General features: G+C 47.1%; 1 protein-coding gene across 5 annotated transcripts in view; it reads left to right on the top strand.

Moving 5' to 3' along the window:
• The window catches only part of LOXHD1 (lipoxygenase homology PLAT domains 1), a 182645-nt gene that overhangs the window by 110619 nt on the left and 53048 nt on the right, over positions 1 to 18978 (top strand). For 4 of the 5 annotated variants that reach the window (XM_015121870.3, XM_077975512.1, XM_077975513.1 and 1 more), the window contains 7 exons: positions 948 to 1052; positions 3515 to 3643; positions 4418 to 4582; positions 8015 to 8196; positions 11863 to 11979; positions 12993 to 13155; positions 16957 to 17111. In XM_015121870.3, coding sequence (XP_014977356.3) covers positions 948 to 1052; positions 3515 to 3643; positions 4418 to 4582; positions 8015 to 8196; positions 11863 to 11979; positions 12993 to 13155; positions 16957 to 17111 — 1016 coding nt within the window. Of the gene's footprint in view, positions 1 to 947; positions 1053 to 3514; positions 3644 to 4417; positions 4583 to 8014; positions 8197 to 11862; positions 11980 to 12992; positions 13156 to 16956; positions 17112 to 18978 lie in introns of those variants that run through there. The other variant, XM_077975516.1, reaches the window with a different exon arrangement.

The following is an 18978-nucleotide window of genomic DNA, read 5'->3' on the forward strand; positions in this document are numbered from 1 at the left end:
TGCATTGAAGTGGAATGGAGTGGAGTGGAGTAGAATGGAGTGGAGTGGATTGGAATGGAATGGAATGGGATGGGTTGGAATGTAATGTATTGGGATGGAATGGAATGGAATGGAGTAGAGTGGAATGGAATGGAGTGGAGTGGAGTGGGATGGAATGGAATGGAATGTGATGGGTTGGAATGGAATGGAATGGAATGGAATGGAATGGAATGTATTGAAATGGAACGGAATGCATTGAAGTGGAATGGAGTGGAGTGGAGTAGAATGGAGTGGAGTGGATTGGAATGGAATGGAATGGGATGGGTTGGAATGTAATGTATTGGTATGGAATGGAATGGAATGGAGTGGAGTGGAGTGGAGTAGAATGGACTGGAGTAGAGTGGAGTAGAATGGAATGAGTGTAGCCACTTCTGATTCAGTCTTTTGCCCTCCCCTATAGGCGCTCAATGCATTTTTGTCAAGGGAAAGAATGAACAGTAACCTTCAAGAGTTCTATGATACTCCCCTGAAACATGCATCCCTAAAACTCCTCCCAGACAGGAGGAGTTAGAATGGGGCTCCTGGTTGCTGAACCTCTGACCCTCAAAGTCACTCCAAGACTCCCCTAACCATCCTATCAACTCTACTGATTGAAGGCTTCCTATATAAGCTAGAGGCAGAGGACTCACCTCTCTATCCTCTGGAAGTTTCCAGAATAATGGTGACTGCAGAACAACGCATGCTAAAAAAAATGATTCCTAGAAATGGCCAAGAGGAACGTAGAAACATACTTATTACTAATCACTGGGCTCACAGATATAGGATTGAAGGGGCAAGAGAAAAATTGGAGTGATGGGGCTAGAGGGAGTGAATCAAGGAAGCCCTCCTAGAGGAGGTGGTTGTCCTCTTTGCTCCTTTCATGAGAGGAACAATCTACAATTCATTGCTCTATACTATTCTCTTGGCAGATAAATCTACCACATTCTCAGTGACCATAAAGACTGGGGTTAAGAAGAATGCAGGCACAGATGCTAATGTCTTCATCACACTCTTTGGCACACAAGATGACACTGGTAAGAAAGCAGTGCAGGGCCAAGGTTCACACACATTCTTCCCCAGGGAGACCAGAAGACTCAGCAGAAATTTCCAAAGGAATCCCAATTATGCTTCTGTCTCTCAATAGTATGCAAGCAATTAGCCCCATCAAGAAAGGCCCCATCAAAAAAGTTCCTTTTTTTCTAAAAATTTTCTTCTTCTCTGAGCCAGCTTTCTTTTTCTGTTCCAATGGTGGAGGTAGCCCTGACTCCACCTAACAACAATCTGGGACAAGGTGGCTTTGCGCAACTTCCAATGAAATTCAGCCATGGTACTCTCAGTATGAGGCACTCCAGGCATCGTAGAGTTGTTTAGGAGCCTTTGCCCAGGTACTCAGAGAAGGTGGTATTTCATGTTGGGTCCAGCCATCTGCTCACACCACTGTCCAGTCATTCTGTTGAGTTTAGAGAGGAGTCAGTCCCTCAAGTAGTCATCATGTATTTGCTCAAAATCCTGCAGGTCCAGAGCCTAGTGCCAAGCATTATTGAAGAATAAATGGACCTAACCTTTGACCATGGGGTGCTCATATCTACTACAACAATGTGCTGGTAGAGAGCGTGGACTCTGAAGCTTGTCTGATTGGTTCAAACCTCCACTCCACCATTTATGAGCTGTGTGACATTGGGCAAGTTGCTTAACCCCTCTGTGCCTTAGTTTCCTCTATTTATAAAATGAGGATAAAATTAGTATGTGCCTTATAGAGTTGAAGGTCTAATGAAGTTGAACACGTACAACATTTGGGACAAAAGTGGCACTCAATAAACATTAATTAACATCAATTATTTAATAGGTTGGATAAAGCAGATAATATATAATGATATAATTTGGTCATAACCTACAAATGTATGTGATTACAATCCTTCCTGAACCATGATCAAAGAAATTAATGGGCCTTGGCAACTGCTTTTATTAACTGAGGTCTTTCCATGTGTTAGACACATTCTTGAGCATCCAACAGTCATCGACTCATTAAATCCTCACAACAGCCCTACGAAGGGACTAAGACCTCTCCTTTTTGACATTTGGAAAACCAAGTCTCAGAAATATTACATAATTTTCCCAAGGCCACCCAGTGGTATGTGGCAGAGCTAGGGATTGGACCAAGGTCTGTCTGTCTCTCTGTATACTTAAACCAGTCTGTAGTGAGTCTAGGAATAGCGGAAGACTTTCTACATGAGGTGGGCCCAGAGCTGGGACTTATCAGGGTACAGAGACTTAAAGGCAATGCAGTGCATGCTGAGGCAGGAGGACACAGTGATGACTCTGAGATCACCTCAGTTTCAGACTGACACTGCAGCCAGTCTCAGGACGATTTTATATGTGAAATAGCTGAGGGTGGGGGAGGCATTCAAATTCATCCCTCCTCTGTCATCCAGAGAAGAAGCTCCAGAAATTCCCACATGTCCCATCCCTGAAGGAAACCCCATGTTTCCCCAGGGAACATAGGGAGTGTGGCTTTGTCATTGGCTCCCTCTCCATGTAGAGAGTTGTGAGGGTATGGAAGTGGTGCAGCATTGACTTAGAGCTCCACAACTGTCTCCTGGATGATTTTGAGTAAGGTATCTCTTTCGACATAAACTGGAAATAAAAATGCACACCCTAAAGGGTTATTGTAAAACTCATTGAAAGAACACACACAAAAAAGTGCCCACTGTGAGTTGAATAGTGAGAGCACGTGGACACAGGGAGGGGAACATCACACACTGAGGTCTGTCAGGGGGCGGGGGCTTACGGGAGGGATAGCATTAGGAGAAACACCTAATGTAGATGACAGGTTGATGGGTGCAGCAAACCACCATGGCACGTGTATTCCTATGTAACAAAACTTCACATTCTGTACGTGTACCCCAGAACTTAAAGTATAACAAAATTTTTTTTAAAAAAGATAAAAAGACAATGTGGTGTATATATACACCATGGAATACTACTCAGCCATAAAAAGGAACGAAATAATGTCTTATACAGCAACTTGGATGGAGCTGGAGCCCATTATTCTAAGTGAAGTAACTCAGGAATGGAGAAACCAAATACTGAATGTTCTCACTTATAGGAGAGAGCTAAGCTATGAGGGTGCAAAAACATACAAAATGATATAATGGACTGTGGGGACTCATTGCAGGAAGGTTGGGAAAGGGGTGAGCGATAAAAGACAAGATTGAGTACAGAGTACACTGCTCAGGTGGTGGTGCACCAAAATCTCAGAATTCACTACTAACTCACCCATGTAACCAAAAACCACCTGTACCCCAAAAGCTATTGAAATAAAAAATTTTTTAAATGCCCACTGTGCAAAGGTAGCCAGTGGATGATAATTGCACAGCCTAAATTTGGTGGAAGTTCAGAAATTTGGTCATTTTGAAAAGGGATTAAAGGTTTGGGTCTGACTAGGATTGAAAGGCCTCAGGTCCAGCCAGTCATGCTGGGGTCATCCGATCGACAGGAATGACCCTCCTGAAGTCCTCCAAGACAAACAGCAATAAGTTTGAGAGGGACAGCATTGAAATCTTCACGGTGGAGACGCTGGATCTGGGAGACCTGTGGAAAGTTCGACTTGGCCATGACAACACAGGTGTGGCTTTCCTCCCCTCTGCTCCCTGTTAAGACTTTAAGGACCATGGACAGGTCCTTGTGGGCCTCTGGGAAAGACTCTGGAAATTGGAATGCCATCTGTCTTCTGTAATGACACAGCTTCCTCAATCCCTTTAGCCCAGCAGAGCCCAGAGAGTCCTCAGCTGCACACAGAGTTTCTGGCCTAATTAGTCTAGCGGTGTACCTGGACACTGGTGATTTTTAAAGCCTTTCTCTATCCCCCAGTGTCGGTAATTTTAATGCACAGCCAGATATGAAAATCCCCAATCTAACTCAGTAGTTCTTTGAGTGTGCAACAGAATCACCTTGGGGGTTAACTCACAGATTTCTTGGCTCCACCCCCAGAGCCTTTGATTCAATTGCATCATTCCTATCATTGGGTAAGATTATAAGGCTTTTGTAAATAGGCTCTTTCTGGCATCCCTGAGTTCTTTTTGAAGCCCCTTTTTCAAGGAAGAACAGCATCCTTGCTTCCTCTCAGTGCCCTCCCACCTCAGCCTCCCCCTACTCTTCTGTCATCTCCTATTGATGTTCTTTTACTCTTACTAATTTCACTGACAGTAGCCTGGAGTGTGATCCAGCTTCAACATCTGGGTGCACATTTTAATAGCAATGCTGCAAGCAAAAGGGATGTCATGTTAATGGTATCGGCCAGCCACCAAATAAGGAAGGATGTCAGGAGTCCCTGAAGTTACCCACAGGAAATCATCTCTGCTCAGATCCTTGATGGGTTCTGTGTCTCCTCTCTTTCTAGGCAAGGCCCCAGGCTGGTTTGTAGACTGGGTAGAGGTGGATGCCCCATCTCTTGGGAAGTGCATGATGTTTCCCTGTGGCCGCTGGCTGGCCAAAAATGAAGACGACGGGTCCATCGTCAGAGACCTCTTCCACACAGAGCTTCAGACGAGGCTGTACACGCCATGTAGGAACCACACACGGCAAGGCCGGCCCTTCTCTGGGGCCCCATCACCAGCTACCCCAATTCAGCCCCAGTTCCTCCTTCAGCATTGACTGTGGGCCAGACCCACCTTGAAGATTTTGGTCTCTCATCCCTGTCTTGAATTTCCTGAGCTCTGTGGGGGCTGTGGGCAGAGTTCAGGACCCAGGAAATGAAAATATGAGATTTATTCTAAACTCCACTCCAAGTTAGCTGGTGACAACATGTAGAGAGTCTAACCTCTCTAGGGTTCAGATTCCTCATCTGCAGCATAGAGATAATAATGCAGGATGATAGCAATATCCAAAAGGAAGAAAGATAAACATCTAACTGAGGAATCATTATCAGCCCTGTCACCAGTCCTTACTCCGGTCATTAACATGCCAAATAAATCAACAGTATAAGATTTTCTCAGGTGGTATATGTGACTGCCAGCCCCACAATGGCTTGAAAGGGCCCTCACTTATGGGTTGAAGGGAAACACAGCCTGGACCCTGCCAGATCCAGAATTCAAAAAGAAGGTGAATGTAATTCCATTTTCTAGCTAAGGGGAAGAAAGGAAGGGAATAATTTAGTGAAGTTTTAACACTTCCTTTCCAATGTCATCATCAGAAAGAATGTATTAAATGTTTATAGACATGTAAGTATGTAGTACTAGGTACTGGGAATCAAACTGAAATTAAACTCTAAAAGTCTATCTAAATTTGGTAAAATCTGAATAAAATCCAGAGCATATAATTTTTTCTAACTAAAGAATAAACTGTACCACAAGATTCCCCCCAAACAACTCATACTTAATAGCATGTATCAGTGATGAACAATTTTTTGCCTAGAGCAATAAAGTAAACAGATCATCAAAATATCTTCTGATCCAAAGTCTAAAATGAAGTGACATTTCTCTGGCTGGGCATGCCCAAAACCAGCCCTGGATCCAGCCTCTGTTCCCAGGAGTCACCTGCAGGTGAGGACAGACTCTGGCCTGAAAGATGTGCATGGGGCTGGCAGCGGCACTGGTTGGAACCCTTGAGGACAAACGCATCCATTTCTCCCTACATGACCTAGGATACACCATACCAAAAAAGAAAAGAAAAAGAAAAGAAAAGATAGTTTGTATGGCTTGACTTTGAACATGCTCAGTTCCAGCCTGATATTAAAACTAACCTAAAGGGTGAACTGTTCCTGCCCAGAAACTTCCAGGGGTTCTCCTACTGCTGGCCAGTCTCAGGAAAGCTCAGATTCTGTTGCCAGCTTTTCTGTTCAAGGCTTTCCAAGTATTGGGGCAGGGAGAAAACCCAGAGGCTCAGAGGAAAGGGCTGTATGCTGCAGAGATGACACCTCTGTTATTGCTTGAACACCTGGCAGGGTCAAGGCTGTTTCCCTTCAACCTATCGGTGAGGGCCTTTTCAAGCCATTGTGGAGTAGTGGTCACCTCCATGCTATCCCTTTCTGTGGCCTGTGGCTAAGCAGTAGTACTTATCTCTAGTTCACAGCAACAGGATTCCTAGAGGCTGACCATACAGGCTTTAAGGTCAGACAAGCCTGGGTTTGAGTTCAAGTTCTACCATGTGACTTTGGGCAAGTTACTTCACCTCTCTGAGCCTTGGTTTTCTCATCTGTAACATGGAGTGTAATAATGCCTACTCCTTTGGGTCACTGTGAGGGTTAAAGGAGATAAGGACCACAGCATACTCCGTACAGAGTCTGACATATAGGAAGTACTTAATAAGTGATTACTATTATTACTGCGGGTATCACTACTACAGCCCTACAGCAAAGTAGCCATGATGATAAATGAAAGCAACATCCTCATCTGGAGAAGGTAAGGGCCACAAGAGAGCAGGAAGCTTCTATTGTGACTTCTTTCAAGGGCCAAGATTACAGGATAGAGTAGACATCCACTTGAACTGTTTCTCTGGGTTTTCAATATTCTTCTTTTCTTTTTCTTAATTTTTTTTAGTTACTGTGACCCAGAGTAAGTGTACACATTTATACACATATGCAAAAAATAAAAATGTCACAAAATATTGTACCCTTGTTACGTGTGATATACAGTGATATTTTTCTGTTAAATTTTTTTCAATTCCACATATTTTTAAAAATACTGTTGACAACCTACTAAACCCATTTCACAACCTGCTAATGAACTAACCTATAGTTCCTATAGCAATACATTGTTTTAGGCGCTCTCCAACTTTAGTATAAACTATGAGTTAAATATTTAGATCCCTATACCCATCCCACAGAGAAGCTAAGGCAGGGTTTTCAAATCTATATTTTATTTTTATTTTATTTTATTTTATTTTTTTTTGAGAGAGTTTCATTCTGTTACCCAGGCTGAAGTGCAGTGGCGTGATCTCAGCTTATTGCAACCTCCACCTCCCGGGTTCAAGCAATTCTCCTGCCTCAGCCTCCCAAGTAGCTGGGACTACAGGTGCCTACTACCACGCCCAGCTACCTTTTATGTTTTTAGTAGAGACAGGGTTTCACCATGTTGGCTGGGCTGGTCTCAAACTCCTGACCTCAAGTGATTCGCCCACCTCGGCCTCCCAAAGTGCTGGGATTACAGTCATGAGCCACCACACCTGGCCTGCAAATCTGTATTTTTAACAAGCATCCCCAAAAGTTTCTGAAGCAAAGGGTCTTCCACCCATGCATAGAGACATACTGGTCTCTATTCACACTGGTGGCTGCCCACCAGGAAGCTGCTTGCTGACAGCACTGATTTGTCAACCCTCTTTTGAGGACAGATTGTCCCTGGTGGGACCAAGTAAACCCTGGTGGCAGCCCTTGCCTCCTGCTATCCCCTCCCCTATAAAAGACCTCTGTAATGTGAGGGAACCTGAATGAGGGACTGGGTGTGAGGTGGATGGGTTGGGGAAGGCAGGCCATCTGGGAGCAAGGGAGGGCCTGGGAGCAGGGGATAGGGAGAGGAGAGAAAGAATGCTCACTACTGTAGACTAGCTGATCCAATCAGCATGTTGCCCCCTGAAATCTAGTGCTCTTGTTTATGGAGTCTCTTCAGCCAAGCACCATGTGGAGGGCACTTTACAGACAGTGGACACTGAGGCTCAGAAGTAACTTGCCCAGATAACACCAATGGTCAAGACAGAGCCAGGTTTCCAACGTGGGCTTGTCAAATTCCAAAGCCTGTGCTTTCAACCAGTCTGGTACATGCACTCTGGGATGTGAGAGGCTCACACAACCTGGTATGAGGGGGTGAGGGTTTTCCGTGGTGGCTGGGCAGGACCAGACCCCAACTGCAGTTGCTAGGCAACTTTGTGAAGGTCCAGGTCCCTGGGCAGCAGATCCCCAGTGCAAGGGTCCGGGCTGGTGGTGCTGCTGAAGAACTGGCTCTCACCATGTTTGTTTTCTGTTCTCTCATCCCCTCTGGCTTTGTTCTCTGACCACCACCCTCAGTTGTTCCTTACGAAATCACCCTCTACACCAGTGATGTCTTTGCTGCTGGGACAGATGCCAACATCTTCATCATCATCTATGGCTGCGATGCCGTGTGCACCCAGCAGAAGTATCTGTGCACCAACAAGAGGGAACAGAAGCAGTTCTTTGAGAGGAAGTCTGCCTCACGCTTCATTGTGGAGGTACTTGGGCTCAGCAGGCTGTCCAGGGATGGGGTAGGTCAGACAGAGGGAGAGGAGAAGCCTTACATTCAGGGCAGAACACATGCCCTTCATCCTGATGCGCTGCTATTAGAGAGGAAGGTGGGAAGCTCATCCTACCTTCCTGTCCTCAGTACATCCAAGCAACCAGGGGAATGGTGAAGCTCAACTTGTGCCTCCTGGACTGATGTCAGGATCAAAGGCAATGATGAGAGACAGGACTTGGAAACACTAGAGGCATAACGTCAACAGGCTCTCTAGAGCTTCCAACAATAGACACTTACCCACAGGGGGAACATGGCTCCCAGACTTGCTGGTTGTGGGTTTCTGCTGATACTGCTAGCCAGGGAGAGGTGGAAATCCCACCACCAGTGGTCATGTGGGGATAGGGTCTCCTGCTCAGCTCTCAAGCTATGGTCAAACAATTTAATAGAGAAGAACATTATGTATGTTCCATGGCTTCCCATCAGATCTTGACAATGGGGGTGCTGTTGTTCAGTGTTTACTGTGCCTGTAGGTCATAGCGCGTTGGAATCCATATACTTCAATTTAGTGCATATGCACTGTGCCTGCCCAGTGTGCTCAGCTGTGCGCCAGGTTGGGTGGGAGACACAAGAGAAGGGGAGAGCACAGATACTGCCTGAGAGGGGCTTACAGTCAAATTGGGGACCCCAGTCCTCCCCACAAAGGTAATGAGAGAGTCTGATGATGGTCATTGTCACTGACCCTGTGGGTCAGAGGGCACTGTCATAGGCTTTATCTATGCTAACTCACTTAATTGTCATAAAAATTCTGTGCTGCAATTGTCCCCAGGTAAATACGGGGAAACTGGGGCACAGAGGTTCAGTTGCTTCCCTAAAACCACACAGCTAGGATCTAGTGAGAGCAGGATTGAAACCCAGGAGGACTGGCTCTTAGCTACTGCAGTAGACAAGCAAATGGACTGAGCTTACTATCATTGTTTAGAGAAGGGAGAAGGCTTCTTGGAAGAGATGGCTTTGAGTTGGATCTGAAAGGGGCCAGTGGCAGAGACAAGGAGGAAAGGCATTTCTAGCAAAGGGAACAGCATGGCCAGCAGCTCAGAGGTGGAAATAAGCATGTGGCTTGAGGTTTGGCTAGAAGTCATGGGAGGAGTGTGATGTGACTTGGATGGATGGCAGTAATGAAGCAAGACTTAGAGGGGAAGCGCAGGAGACCCTGAAGGAGAAGAGCCAGGAGCCTCAGAAGCCTGGGCCCTCCGGGCAGTGGGATCTTTGGAGATGTACCCCTTATTTTCTGATAGGAAACAAAGCCCAGGGCACCTTCCTTCTTCCTGGGCCAGTCTCTATCCCGGGGGACGCCCTGCTCTCTTCCCACCTTCTCTGGAGCAGTCAGCACTTGTGGGAAGGTCTGTCACCTTTGTTGAGTCTTTTAACAAGAAAATGTAAGGGTGATTCATTAATCCACACAAAGCTAACGTCTCATCCACCCAAGATGTCGTGGTGTGTGAGTCATCCAGGCCTGATTCCGTCAGCGGCTGAGGCTGTGATCACACCTCAGCATGACTTCCGGGGAGTTTTTATCAATGAAGTCCCCACTAATAGACAGCTATAATTTGCCAGTAATTTTGTTGCTATGTTTTTTTCTTTTCAAATGTCTCTGGATTTGGGGGCAGTGTGTGAGCTGGGAAACAAATGAAAGCGCTTTGTCTCCTGGCCTCTGTCTCTCTGCCCACCTGTGCCCCTCTCTCTGCACTTCCCTTTTCTGATTGATTTTCAGGTAGGAGGTAAAACGCTGGATTGCAGAGTCCATAACCCTGGATCTGACTCTGGCTCAGCCACTAACTCATGAGGAAGCCACTTCCTCTCTCTGTGGCCCCTTCCTAAGAAAAGGGGTTGACCAGAAAAAGAACAATAATAGCTAAGAGTTATTGAGAACATCCAAGGGCCAGCACAGTTCTAAGGACCTGATGTGTATCAACTCATTTAATCTTCATAACATTTCCACGACATCAGTAGTATGATCATCCCATTTTACAGATGAGGAAATAAAGCACAGAAAGGTTAAGCAGACTTACTCAAGGTGTCTTAAAACAGCAGAGCTAGGATCTAGACTCAAGCAGTTCAGTTTCAGAGACTTCTCTGCCTAATTCTTTCACCTTCCAGAATACTAGGGTCCCTTTTGATGCTGATGTCCTCTGAGTCTTTCTCTGAGGCCCACCAACCATGACTAGCTGTCCCCTAAAGGCCGCCTTGCTCTCTGAGGGGTTAGAACTGAGACGGCAGCTGGGCACGGTGGCTCATGCCTGTAATCCCAGCATTTTGGGAGGACAAGCTGGGTGGATCACCTGAGGTTAGGAGTTCGAGACCAGTCTGGCCAACATGGTAAAACCCCGTCTCTACTAAAAAATATAAAATTTAGCTGGGCATGGTGGCAGGTGCCTGTAATCCCAGCTACTCCAGAGGCTGAGGCAGGAGAATCGCTTGAACCTAGGAGGTGGAGGTTGCCATGAGTTGAGGTTTCACCACTGCACTCCAGCCTGGGCGACAACAGCGAAACTCCATCTCAAAACAAACAAACAAACAAACAAACAGAAAAAACCTGAGGCAGCCATCCTGTCCCATGCAACTTAGGGCTTAGAGGATTAAGGTCACAGAAGCCAGAGATTCTCCTCTGCATCCCATACCTGTATGCTCCAGGTGGAAGAGAGAAGATGTTGTAGCTGCCCCATCCCCCACCCAGTTCAGGGGCTCACCCGGCACACATGTATCAGCTTTTTCTTTCAAGGGACTTTCATGCACACCATCGTGGTTAAGGCTCACCACCGCATTATGAGAAGGCCTGGCTGATTTTATCATACCCATTTTGCAGCTAAGGAAACACTCTTTCGTCCTTACAACCAACACTTATTGAGTGCCTAGGTCATGGGCACTGTTCTAGGTTTTCAGGATACAATGCAGAGCAAAATAAATGAAAACTTACAACTATGAGAAGTGCTCCAAGGAGGGGCTCCACTATGCAACAAGAGTCTGTCATGAAGAGAGTTCACTTTTTTGGGGAGGTCAAGGGCTTTCCTGAGGAAGTGATCATTGAGACCTGGATTACGAGGTTGAGCAGGCATGGCATTAGGTAAAGAAGAGGAAGACAGAGAGGCAAGCAAAGCATGTGCAAAGGCCCTGTGACAAGGAATGTGGAGTTTGAGGGACTGGCATTTCTACGTGGGAGCTCAGAAAAGGAGTGGCTGGAAGGTGGGGGACTCTTAGAGGTCTGGGGCCTTGAATAAGTCAACTTAGCAAGACAGGAGCATGGCACAGCCAGGACTCATCTTTTGCTACCCAATTCAGTTCTCACACAAGGGATGAGTTGCTACAACAGCGAGCAGTGGAAGATGGGGAGCTGGGTTCCATGCTGAAAAGGGGTCCCCCTCCCAGAGAAGGTAGATTGAACCAAGTTCTGGAGTCAAGGCTGACTTTAAGAGAGGGGACATGAGGCATGGGCATGGCATGTGTGTCAAGGTCAGTGGGAGTTGGCCTGGCTGGACAGTGGGGACGTATCAGGAGGAAGCACAAAGGGACTCAAGGTGGATGCCCTGGGGAAGCAGGATGTTGCCAAGGCCATACTTTCCTGGATCTTTCAGCTAACATCTGGTGCCTTATCTCCTTTCCAAAGTTAGAAGATGTGGGAGAAATCATTGAAAAAATTCGGATTGGCCATAATAACACAGGCATGAATCCTGGGTGGCACTGCTCTCACGTGGACATCCGCAGGCTCCTCCCGGATAAAGATGTGAGTTTTTGACTGGTCTGTCCTGCTGTTTCTTTTGTCCCTTTCCAGAGCAGATTCAAGGCGAATTCCCTGTAAGGACCTGCTGGCTAGATCAGCCTTATTGAGATAAAAATCTCATAATGAAAATTCACCCAGTTCACTCAGAGTGCAGAAACAAGCTCTGGTCCCAAGTAGAATTTTCTAGAACCTGGTTTAGGGGTCAAGGAGGAGGGTCTGTGCATGTCTCTGCTCCCCACCTCCAAGGCCATATTACTAGTGAGTGACCAGAGTGCCTTTCCTGTAACTCAAGGTAAATTCACAGAAGAAAATCTACCTCAGACAACTTTAAAAACATTCTGAAACCACAAAAGTATAAACCTAGGAGATGGATCTCAGTCACAGCTATGGATATGAATGAAGAGGGAGCAATTTTTATTTTTTTATTTTTTTGAGACGGAATCTTGCTCTGTCACTCAGGCTGGAGTGCAACAGCACTCTGCCTTCTGGGTTCAAGCGATTCTCCCGCTTCAGCCTCCCAAGTAGCTAGGACTACAGGCATGCACCACCACACCCGACTAATTTTTGTATTTTGTTAGTAGAGACTGGATTTCACCATGTTGACCAGGCTGGTCTTGAAATCCTGACCTCAGGTGATCCACCCGCCTTGGCCTCCCAAAGTGCTGGGATTACAGGCATGAGCCACGGTGCCTGGCCAGAGGGAGCAATTTTTAAATACAGAGCACCCGCCTCCCTTTACCCACTGAGTCTGAGTCTCCAGGATGGAGTTCAGATACCTATTATTAAGTGACCCTGGGAACCCCAGCCTTTCAGAGCCAAACTCTGATGTGACTGTGCAAGTCTTTAAGACTGGGTCTACTGAAATGTGGGGAAGGGGCTCCCCGTGGCTTTTACATTATTTATGGGGCCCCATGATCCTCGTCCTTGGTCTCCATGAGTACTGAGATGCCGATGAATCCCTGAAGTTGGCAGCTTTCACATTAAGGGCTAATTTTTCTTTTTCTGCCTCACCCCAGGGTGCAGAGACCTTGACTTTCCCATGTGATCGGTGGCTTGCCACCTCTGAGGATGACAAAAAGACCATTCGAGAACTGGTTCCTTATGACATCTTCACTGAGAAATACATGAAAGATGGGTCCTTACGGCAAGTCTACAAGGAAGTAGAAGAGCCTCTGGACAGTAAGTGTGGTGTGGCCACCCTTATCACCGTGGGCAGGGTCCAGGACCCTGGTCCTCCCTGTGGAGCACATGCCCTGTGCCAGGCTGAGCCTCTTCACCCAGGAGGAGGGTCTGTTGTTACCTCCACTCTGTAGAGAGGGCCACTGAGGCTCACAGAGCTTCCATAATCTGCACACAGCTAATAGATGACTGAGCTAGTCTTCAAAGTCTCAGCTGTCTCGCTCCAAGGTTTGTGCTGAAATTCTTTCCTGGTCTGACATTGGGATAATACATCCAGATAAGGGGAATCCTATTCCTGGCTTATCCTGGTCCCTATTTTCTCCCTACTCTTCATTTGTTTGCTACCAATCACTATGGCTTGGGCCTCTCTGCTCTTGCTGGACTTAGCTGTCCCTACTTAGTATGAATTAAGAAACCTTCTTGAATTATATGTAACTGGAACCATATTTGTATTTGTTCTCAGTAGTTTGGCATGGCTCGAGAAAGTTCAAGGTGATGAGCTTCTTTTCTGGATGGGCTGGTTAACTTGTCCACTCTTCATCAGTGTGGTTTTCTCTAAAGGATTTGCATCAGACTGGCCACCCACTTCTTGTACTTCCTCCTCCTTTGCTTTTGGTGACCCCACCATATTCTAGTTCTCTTCCTAACTCACTGAAGTATTTAGAGTGCTGGTTTCTTTTCTCATGCTAGGTAGTATTCCTCAAGGCTCAGTCCTCAACCTTCTCTTCTCCTCTCTTTCTACACTGTGTATTCGTACACACACACACACACACACGCACACGCTCTTCCCAGAACACATGGACAGAGTCATACCTCTGTTTTGACCAGCAATGGCATCGTCCGTGTCAATCCCCAGGTTATTCACCAGCCATTCAGCTCTGAATTATCTTGAGCTATTTCAAAGCCAAATTCATTTGCAAAAAAACAGACTTTCTACCCCTGATGATAGACAAAGAATACAGTGGATCTCTCTAGCAGGGTAGCCTACACAGATCAGAGAAGCTCCAAGAGTTTGAAAATCCACTTTACATTTGTTGTGTTGTCTTCTTGGAAAAACTGGAGTAAAATTAAAAATTTTGGGCCCCTTATGGAGCCAGGAAGACAGGTCTTTCTGCCCACCAAGTGGATAAGACATCCAAAAGACAAAAGACAAACACCGTCTTCCTTTGTTGTCACCGGAAGTAAAACAGCTATAGCTCTGCCTTTCCTTTAACCTGAATTGTTGCCCAGAAATAAAAACAAGTGTTGCCTCAATAGTGTGACACCCCTACTCCTATCCTTTTCTCCACATAGTCTTTGCTATTAAATCCTTCTCTACTTGGACCCCAGAGGATGCCCTGGAAAGCTGTCCCAGGAGAGCACTTGGGCTGTTCTGTGTGGATAACATACCACAAAACTCACTCTGAGCTCGGTGATGTTTCTAGGGAAACATCTCTCCACGGATGCGCCGGGTGGCCTGGGTGGGACAGGGAGGGAGGAGGATCCAGAAATAGCTGGCTCTGACTGCACTACCGCATTACTCAGCACCCAGAAGCTGAATCAGTTTTCCTAATTCCCAGAGGACTGGAGACAGCAGCAAATGAAGGGGGAGTGAGAAGGCCATTTCATCCCAGCCCCTGGGGACACTGCATCCTGCTCTGGGACACAGGCTCCTAGAAAAAGTGTCCCTATAGGCCCATGCCACCTGTGATTAGCTCACATATGGAGCAGACCCAAATGCACAGCTAGAAAATGGATGGGGAGGAAAATGAGGGGGAGGACCGTCGACTGTTGTGTCTAAACTATGACAAGTTTCCTAATGTCACTGCAGGTCAGTATTAGCAAGACAAGCTTAGGTAACATTTAGACAATAAAGAGAGGATTTTCAGTGTGTGAAATGCTGACAGGTTTCTGCACTGAGCTGAGTGGGGCAGGGTGGGGTAGGAGCAAGTGTGGCTGGTCCCTGGTTTCTGCCCCTGGCGGTGTGTCTGACCAGCCTCTGCAGGTCACCTCTCACAATGCACCCAGGAGCTTTGGATGGTAGCGGCTTGGGCAGGGCCGCTGAAACAAGGAAGATGGTTGGGGAGAAGGTTTGAAAAAGGGGCAGGGGTTGCAGGAGAGGGTAGAGTTTAGGTTTGAACATGTGAGTTTGTGATTTTGGGGTCTGGTCAAGGTGGAGACGGGTAGTAAGTGTGTGTATCCGAAGCAAAGGAAGGACCTAGGTTGGAGGCACAGACTCAGAAAATTCAAGAAAGTGCAAGATGAGAGCTGAGGAATGTGGGTGGAACCTGGGAGGCCTTGGCATCCAAGGCACAGGTGGAAGATTAGGAAACCATAAAGCTACCCAAGAAGGAGTGTCCAGCCACACAGGAGAGCAGGAGGGAATAATGCTGCAGAACCCAGTGGAAAATGAGAAAATCATGGGAACCCTGCTGTGGGTGTGAATGTGTTCCACTGCCATCAGGACAAGCAACTCACATCACTTTACTTTTCTAAATTTAATTAAATGTGGTTCTGAGCCCACTTGCAAGGACTGATAAGAAAGTCCATCTTGTTCACGACAGGGAGGGGAATCCCCTTTTTGAGGGTCTTCTAGGAATCCTGAGGCTCACAGAAGAGACCTGGCCCTCAGTCCAGGGTGAGTGCCACTCCCAGCTGTGCTCACTGTCACACAGTGTCACTACTGGCTCTCCACCAACACACAAGTATCATTTCTCTGGGTGACCAGAAACACTCCTGCATGAATCTGGCTTTGTCAAAAAGATTCTCTGTTCCACCCTTGAGGTCCCAAAGCTTCAAGTCCCCAAAGAAGCCCAGCAGTCACTTCCCCATAGGGTCCCTGTGTGCAGGTGAGGGGTCCCTGAGGCCCACGAATACTCCTGAATCCTCACTCCCTCCCAGGGGAAGGGAAGTTAACCTTTCTCCCACTTTGGCCACCTCTGCCTTTCAGCTTCTATTTCTCACCTTGGGGATAATCCAGCCAAGTCCCCTCTTCCCTGGCCTGAAACTCAAAATCTCCAAAGACAGAGGATACAGAGAGGGGCCAACCAATTTTTAGCCTTCATAAAAATGCAAGACTTGAGTCTCTCTGCTAAGGAGAAGGTTGGAAAAGGAGATCTTTTATTTTTCCTTAAATAAAAACAGCAGAACAAAAGCAAGATACCATGCATTTTTATTTTTCATAGTAATTTTTAATAATTGTCACACCAATGTTTGTTGAGCCCTCCCTATGGGCCATGGGAGACCAAGAAGAGGGTGGCAGTCACAGTGGCTTTGGTGAGGAGTTGGCCTGGGGCGCTGGGGCAGGGGAGGGTGGCAGTGGGTTGGAGAATAAATGAACATGAGGAAATGAACAGAGGGGAAACTGTTCTTTAAACAATATTGTTTTTTTCTGTGAACCATTTAGAAGGATCTGGTGTTGACACTGGTCACCCTCAAATCGGAAGGCATTTTATTGCCATGTATCATGGCAGGCAGATTTAGCAACCACGGCGTGGACACATCTCAGGTAGTTTCTGAGTCTTTCTCCCTGTGCAGTGCAGGCAGCTATATGGGCAGATAGATGTTTGAGGGGTACTTTAAAAAGTTTCTATTTTGGGGTCTCATAGAGCCTACCTGGGTCTAGATCAGATGAGCACACTTCCCACTGGAGAATCCACATGGATTTGAAGCTGAATATGCATAATTGAGCAAACAGAAGGCTAACCCCTCAAGTCCTAGGCCAGAAGCTTAGCACCTTCTAAAAATCCAGTTCCCCAAGACCTAAAGTGCTGTCACCCTTTTCTTCCCTTTGTCTGTTTGTCTGTCCCACCACCTGGCCAGTTGTGCTGTACTCGGTGCAGATCTTCACAGGGAACATTCCCGGGGCAGGGACGGATGCCAGGGTGTACATCACCATCTATGGAGACCTTGGGGACACCGGGGAGCGATACCTTGGCAAGTCAGAGAACCGGACCAACAAGTTCGAGAGAGGAACGGTATGAGGGGCACATGGAGTTTACCCTCCTTCCCTCCTCCCCAGGCCCAGCAATCTAAGCGCCAGTTCTTCTTGGTTCCCGGGGACATCCAGGAACTCCATGGGGCATCGTGCACACTCATTTGGGCCTCTGCTCTTGCCCTTCCCCTGCAAGTGCTCCTTGTTCCCCTCTCCTAGCTGATGCACCCACCCTGGGTCCTGCATAGGGGATGAGGTGGAGCAGAAGGCCAGCCTTGGGCAAGCAGGCGGCCTGCTGGAGCTCCAGGTTGTTGGTTGCATGGGGCTGGGTCGTCTTCAGAAAATCCAGTTCACTGTGCATGGTTCATGAATGTGGAGGTGAACACTGCAGAATGACAGGGGCTGTGCTGACACTGACAGAGACTTGAACTGTGGGGTGGAGAGGGGATCTGGAGGCCTGGTTCTGCTATCAGCTCCTTATCTGCTTCAAATTCTCTGGCCTCAGTTTCCTCATCTGTAAATTGAAGAGTCAGATATGAATTGGCTAAATTGTGTTGTATAGAGCCACAGGTGGCTCCAAGGGCCTTGGGAGCCTTGGGGGTGGTGGAGACAGGTGCAGCTGGACACCCTACTCTCTCCCAGGTGGATCCACTTTGACCTGGCCTGTTGATCACAGTGCCAAGCAAGCCCTCTGTTAAGAAAAGGGTTCTGTGACTATAAAAAGGCTTGAAAACCACATGACTAGGTGATGTATAAGGCCCTTCCAGCTCTGACACACTGATTTTACAAAACCACAGGGGTCTGTAAGGGTGGGTTTTGTGAAACTTCCCTTCTCGCAAGCTTGGCTCCCCTCTCCCTGCCTCTACTCCTCCACTCCGTGCCCTTTCTGGCATGCCCCCCGCCTCTGCCCGCACTTGCTCCTTAGTCTCCTTTCCTTCTCCTCTCCACACACTGAAATCTGCCTGAAATCCCCACAGGCCAGGCTATCTCCACAGGGAGATCAGGTTAAGGGGATTGGCTCCCAACTCAATCTATGCTCTTGCCCGTGGCTGTGCATGTCTGGGGATTTCGTACATCAGCCAACGGGTATTTATCAAGGGTCTCCTTAAACCTCACCCTCAGCCAGCCTTATCCCTTAGCATTGAACCACTCTACTAGTAAGGAGGATATTAGCCCTGGGACTAGAAAGGTGGGTGTCATCTAAGTGGGTCTGCAGCTGGCTGGTGACCCTATGAGTCAGACAGTGTGGAAGGAGACCCAGCCTGGCTGCCAGGTCTCCAGGAGTCAGACCCTAGCACTCCCATTCATTGGTTCATCATCCAGATAGAAACCATCTACCTTTAACTTCAGTTTTCTGCATTTGAAGCAGAAATAGCAATATGATTGCTAATTAGACCTCTGGGCTGAAAAACAGGACAAGATGTAAGAGCATGTTGTACCAGGAAGAAATAATCTAAAACATACACATTCATGTTCCACAAGAGATATAATTGTTCACTGCCCTTATAAAGTAGGTAGGAGGAGTCCTATCCTCCTCTTTCCATCTTGCAAAAATGGAATACCAAAAAGGTCAAGCAATTTATGTGATTGTCCCTGACTCTACACTAGGGATATTATTTATCAGGGCCCCAGATGCTAGGGGCAGGTCACCTGAGCTCAGATCCTGGCTCTGACACTAGCTGTGTGATCTTAGACAAGTTACTTAACATCTCTGTGCCTCCTTTTCCTCCACCCTAAAAAAGAGTTAATTTTGAGTTATTGTGAAGGCCAGCTGAATTAAAAATGCAAAGCATCTAGAACCATGTCTGGCAGGCAGGTAGCTCTTTGTCTGTGCTGGATGTTGTCAAGCCTTGGGAAAGCTCACCTGCCCCCTGCCCTAGTTGATGCCTGGTATCGATGCCTGGTAAATG

This window comes from Macaca mulatta, chromosome 18 (assembly GCF_049350105.2).
Source record: "Macaca mulatta isolate MMU2019108-1 chromosome 18, T2T-MMU8v2.0, whole genome shotgun sequence".
Lineage (NCBI taxonomy): Eukaryota > Metazoa > Chordata > Mammalia > Primates > Cercopithecidae > Macaca > Macaca mulatta.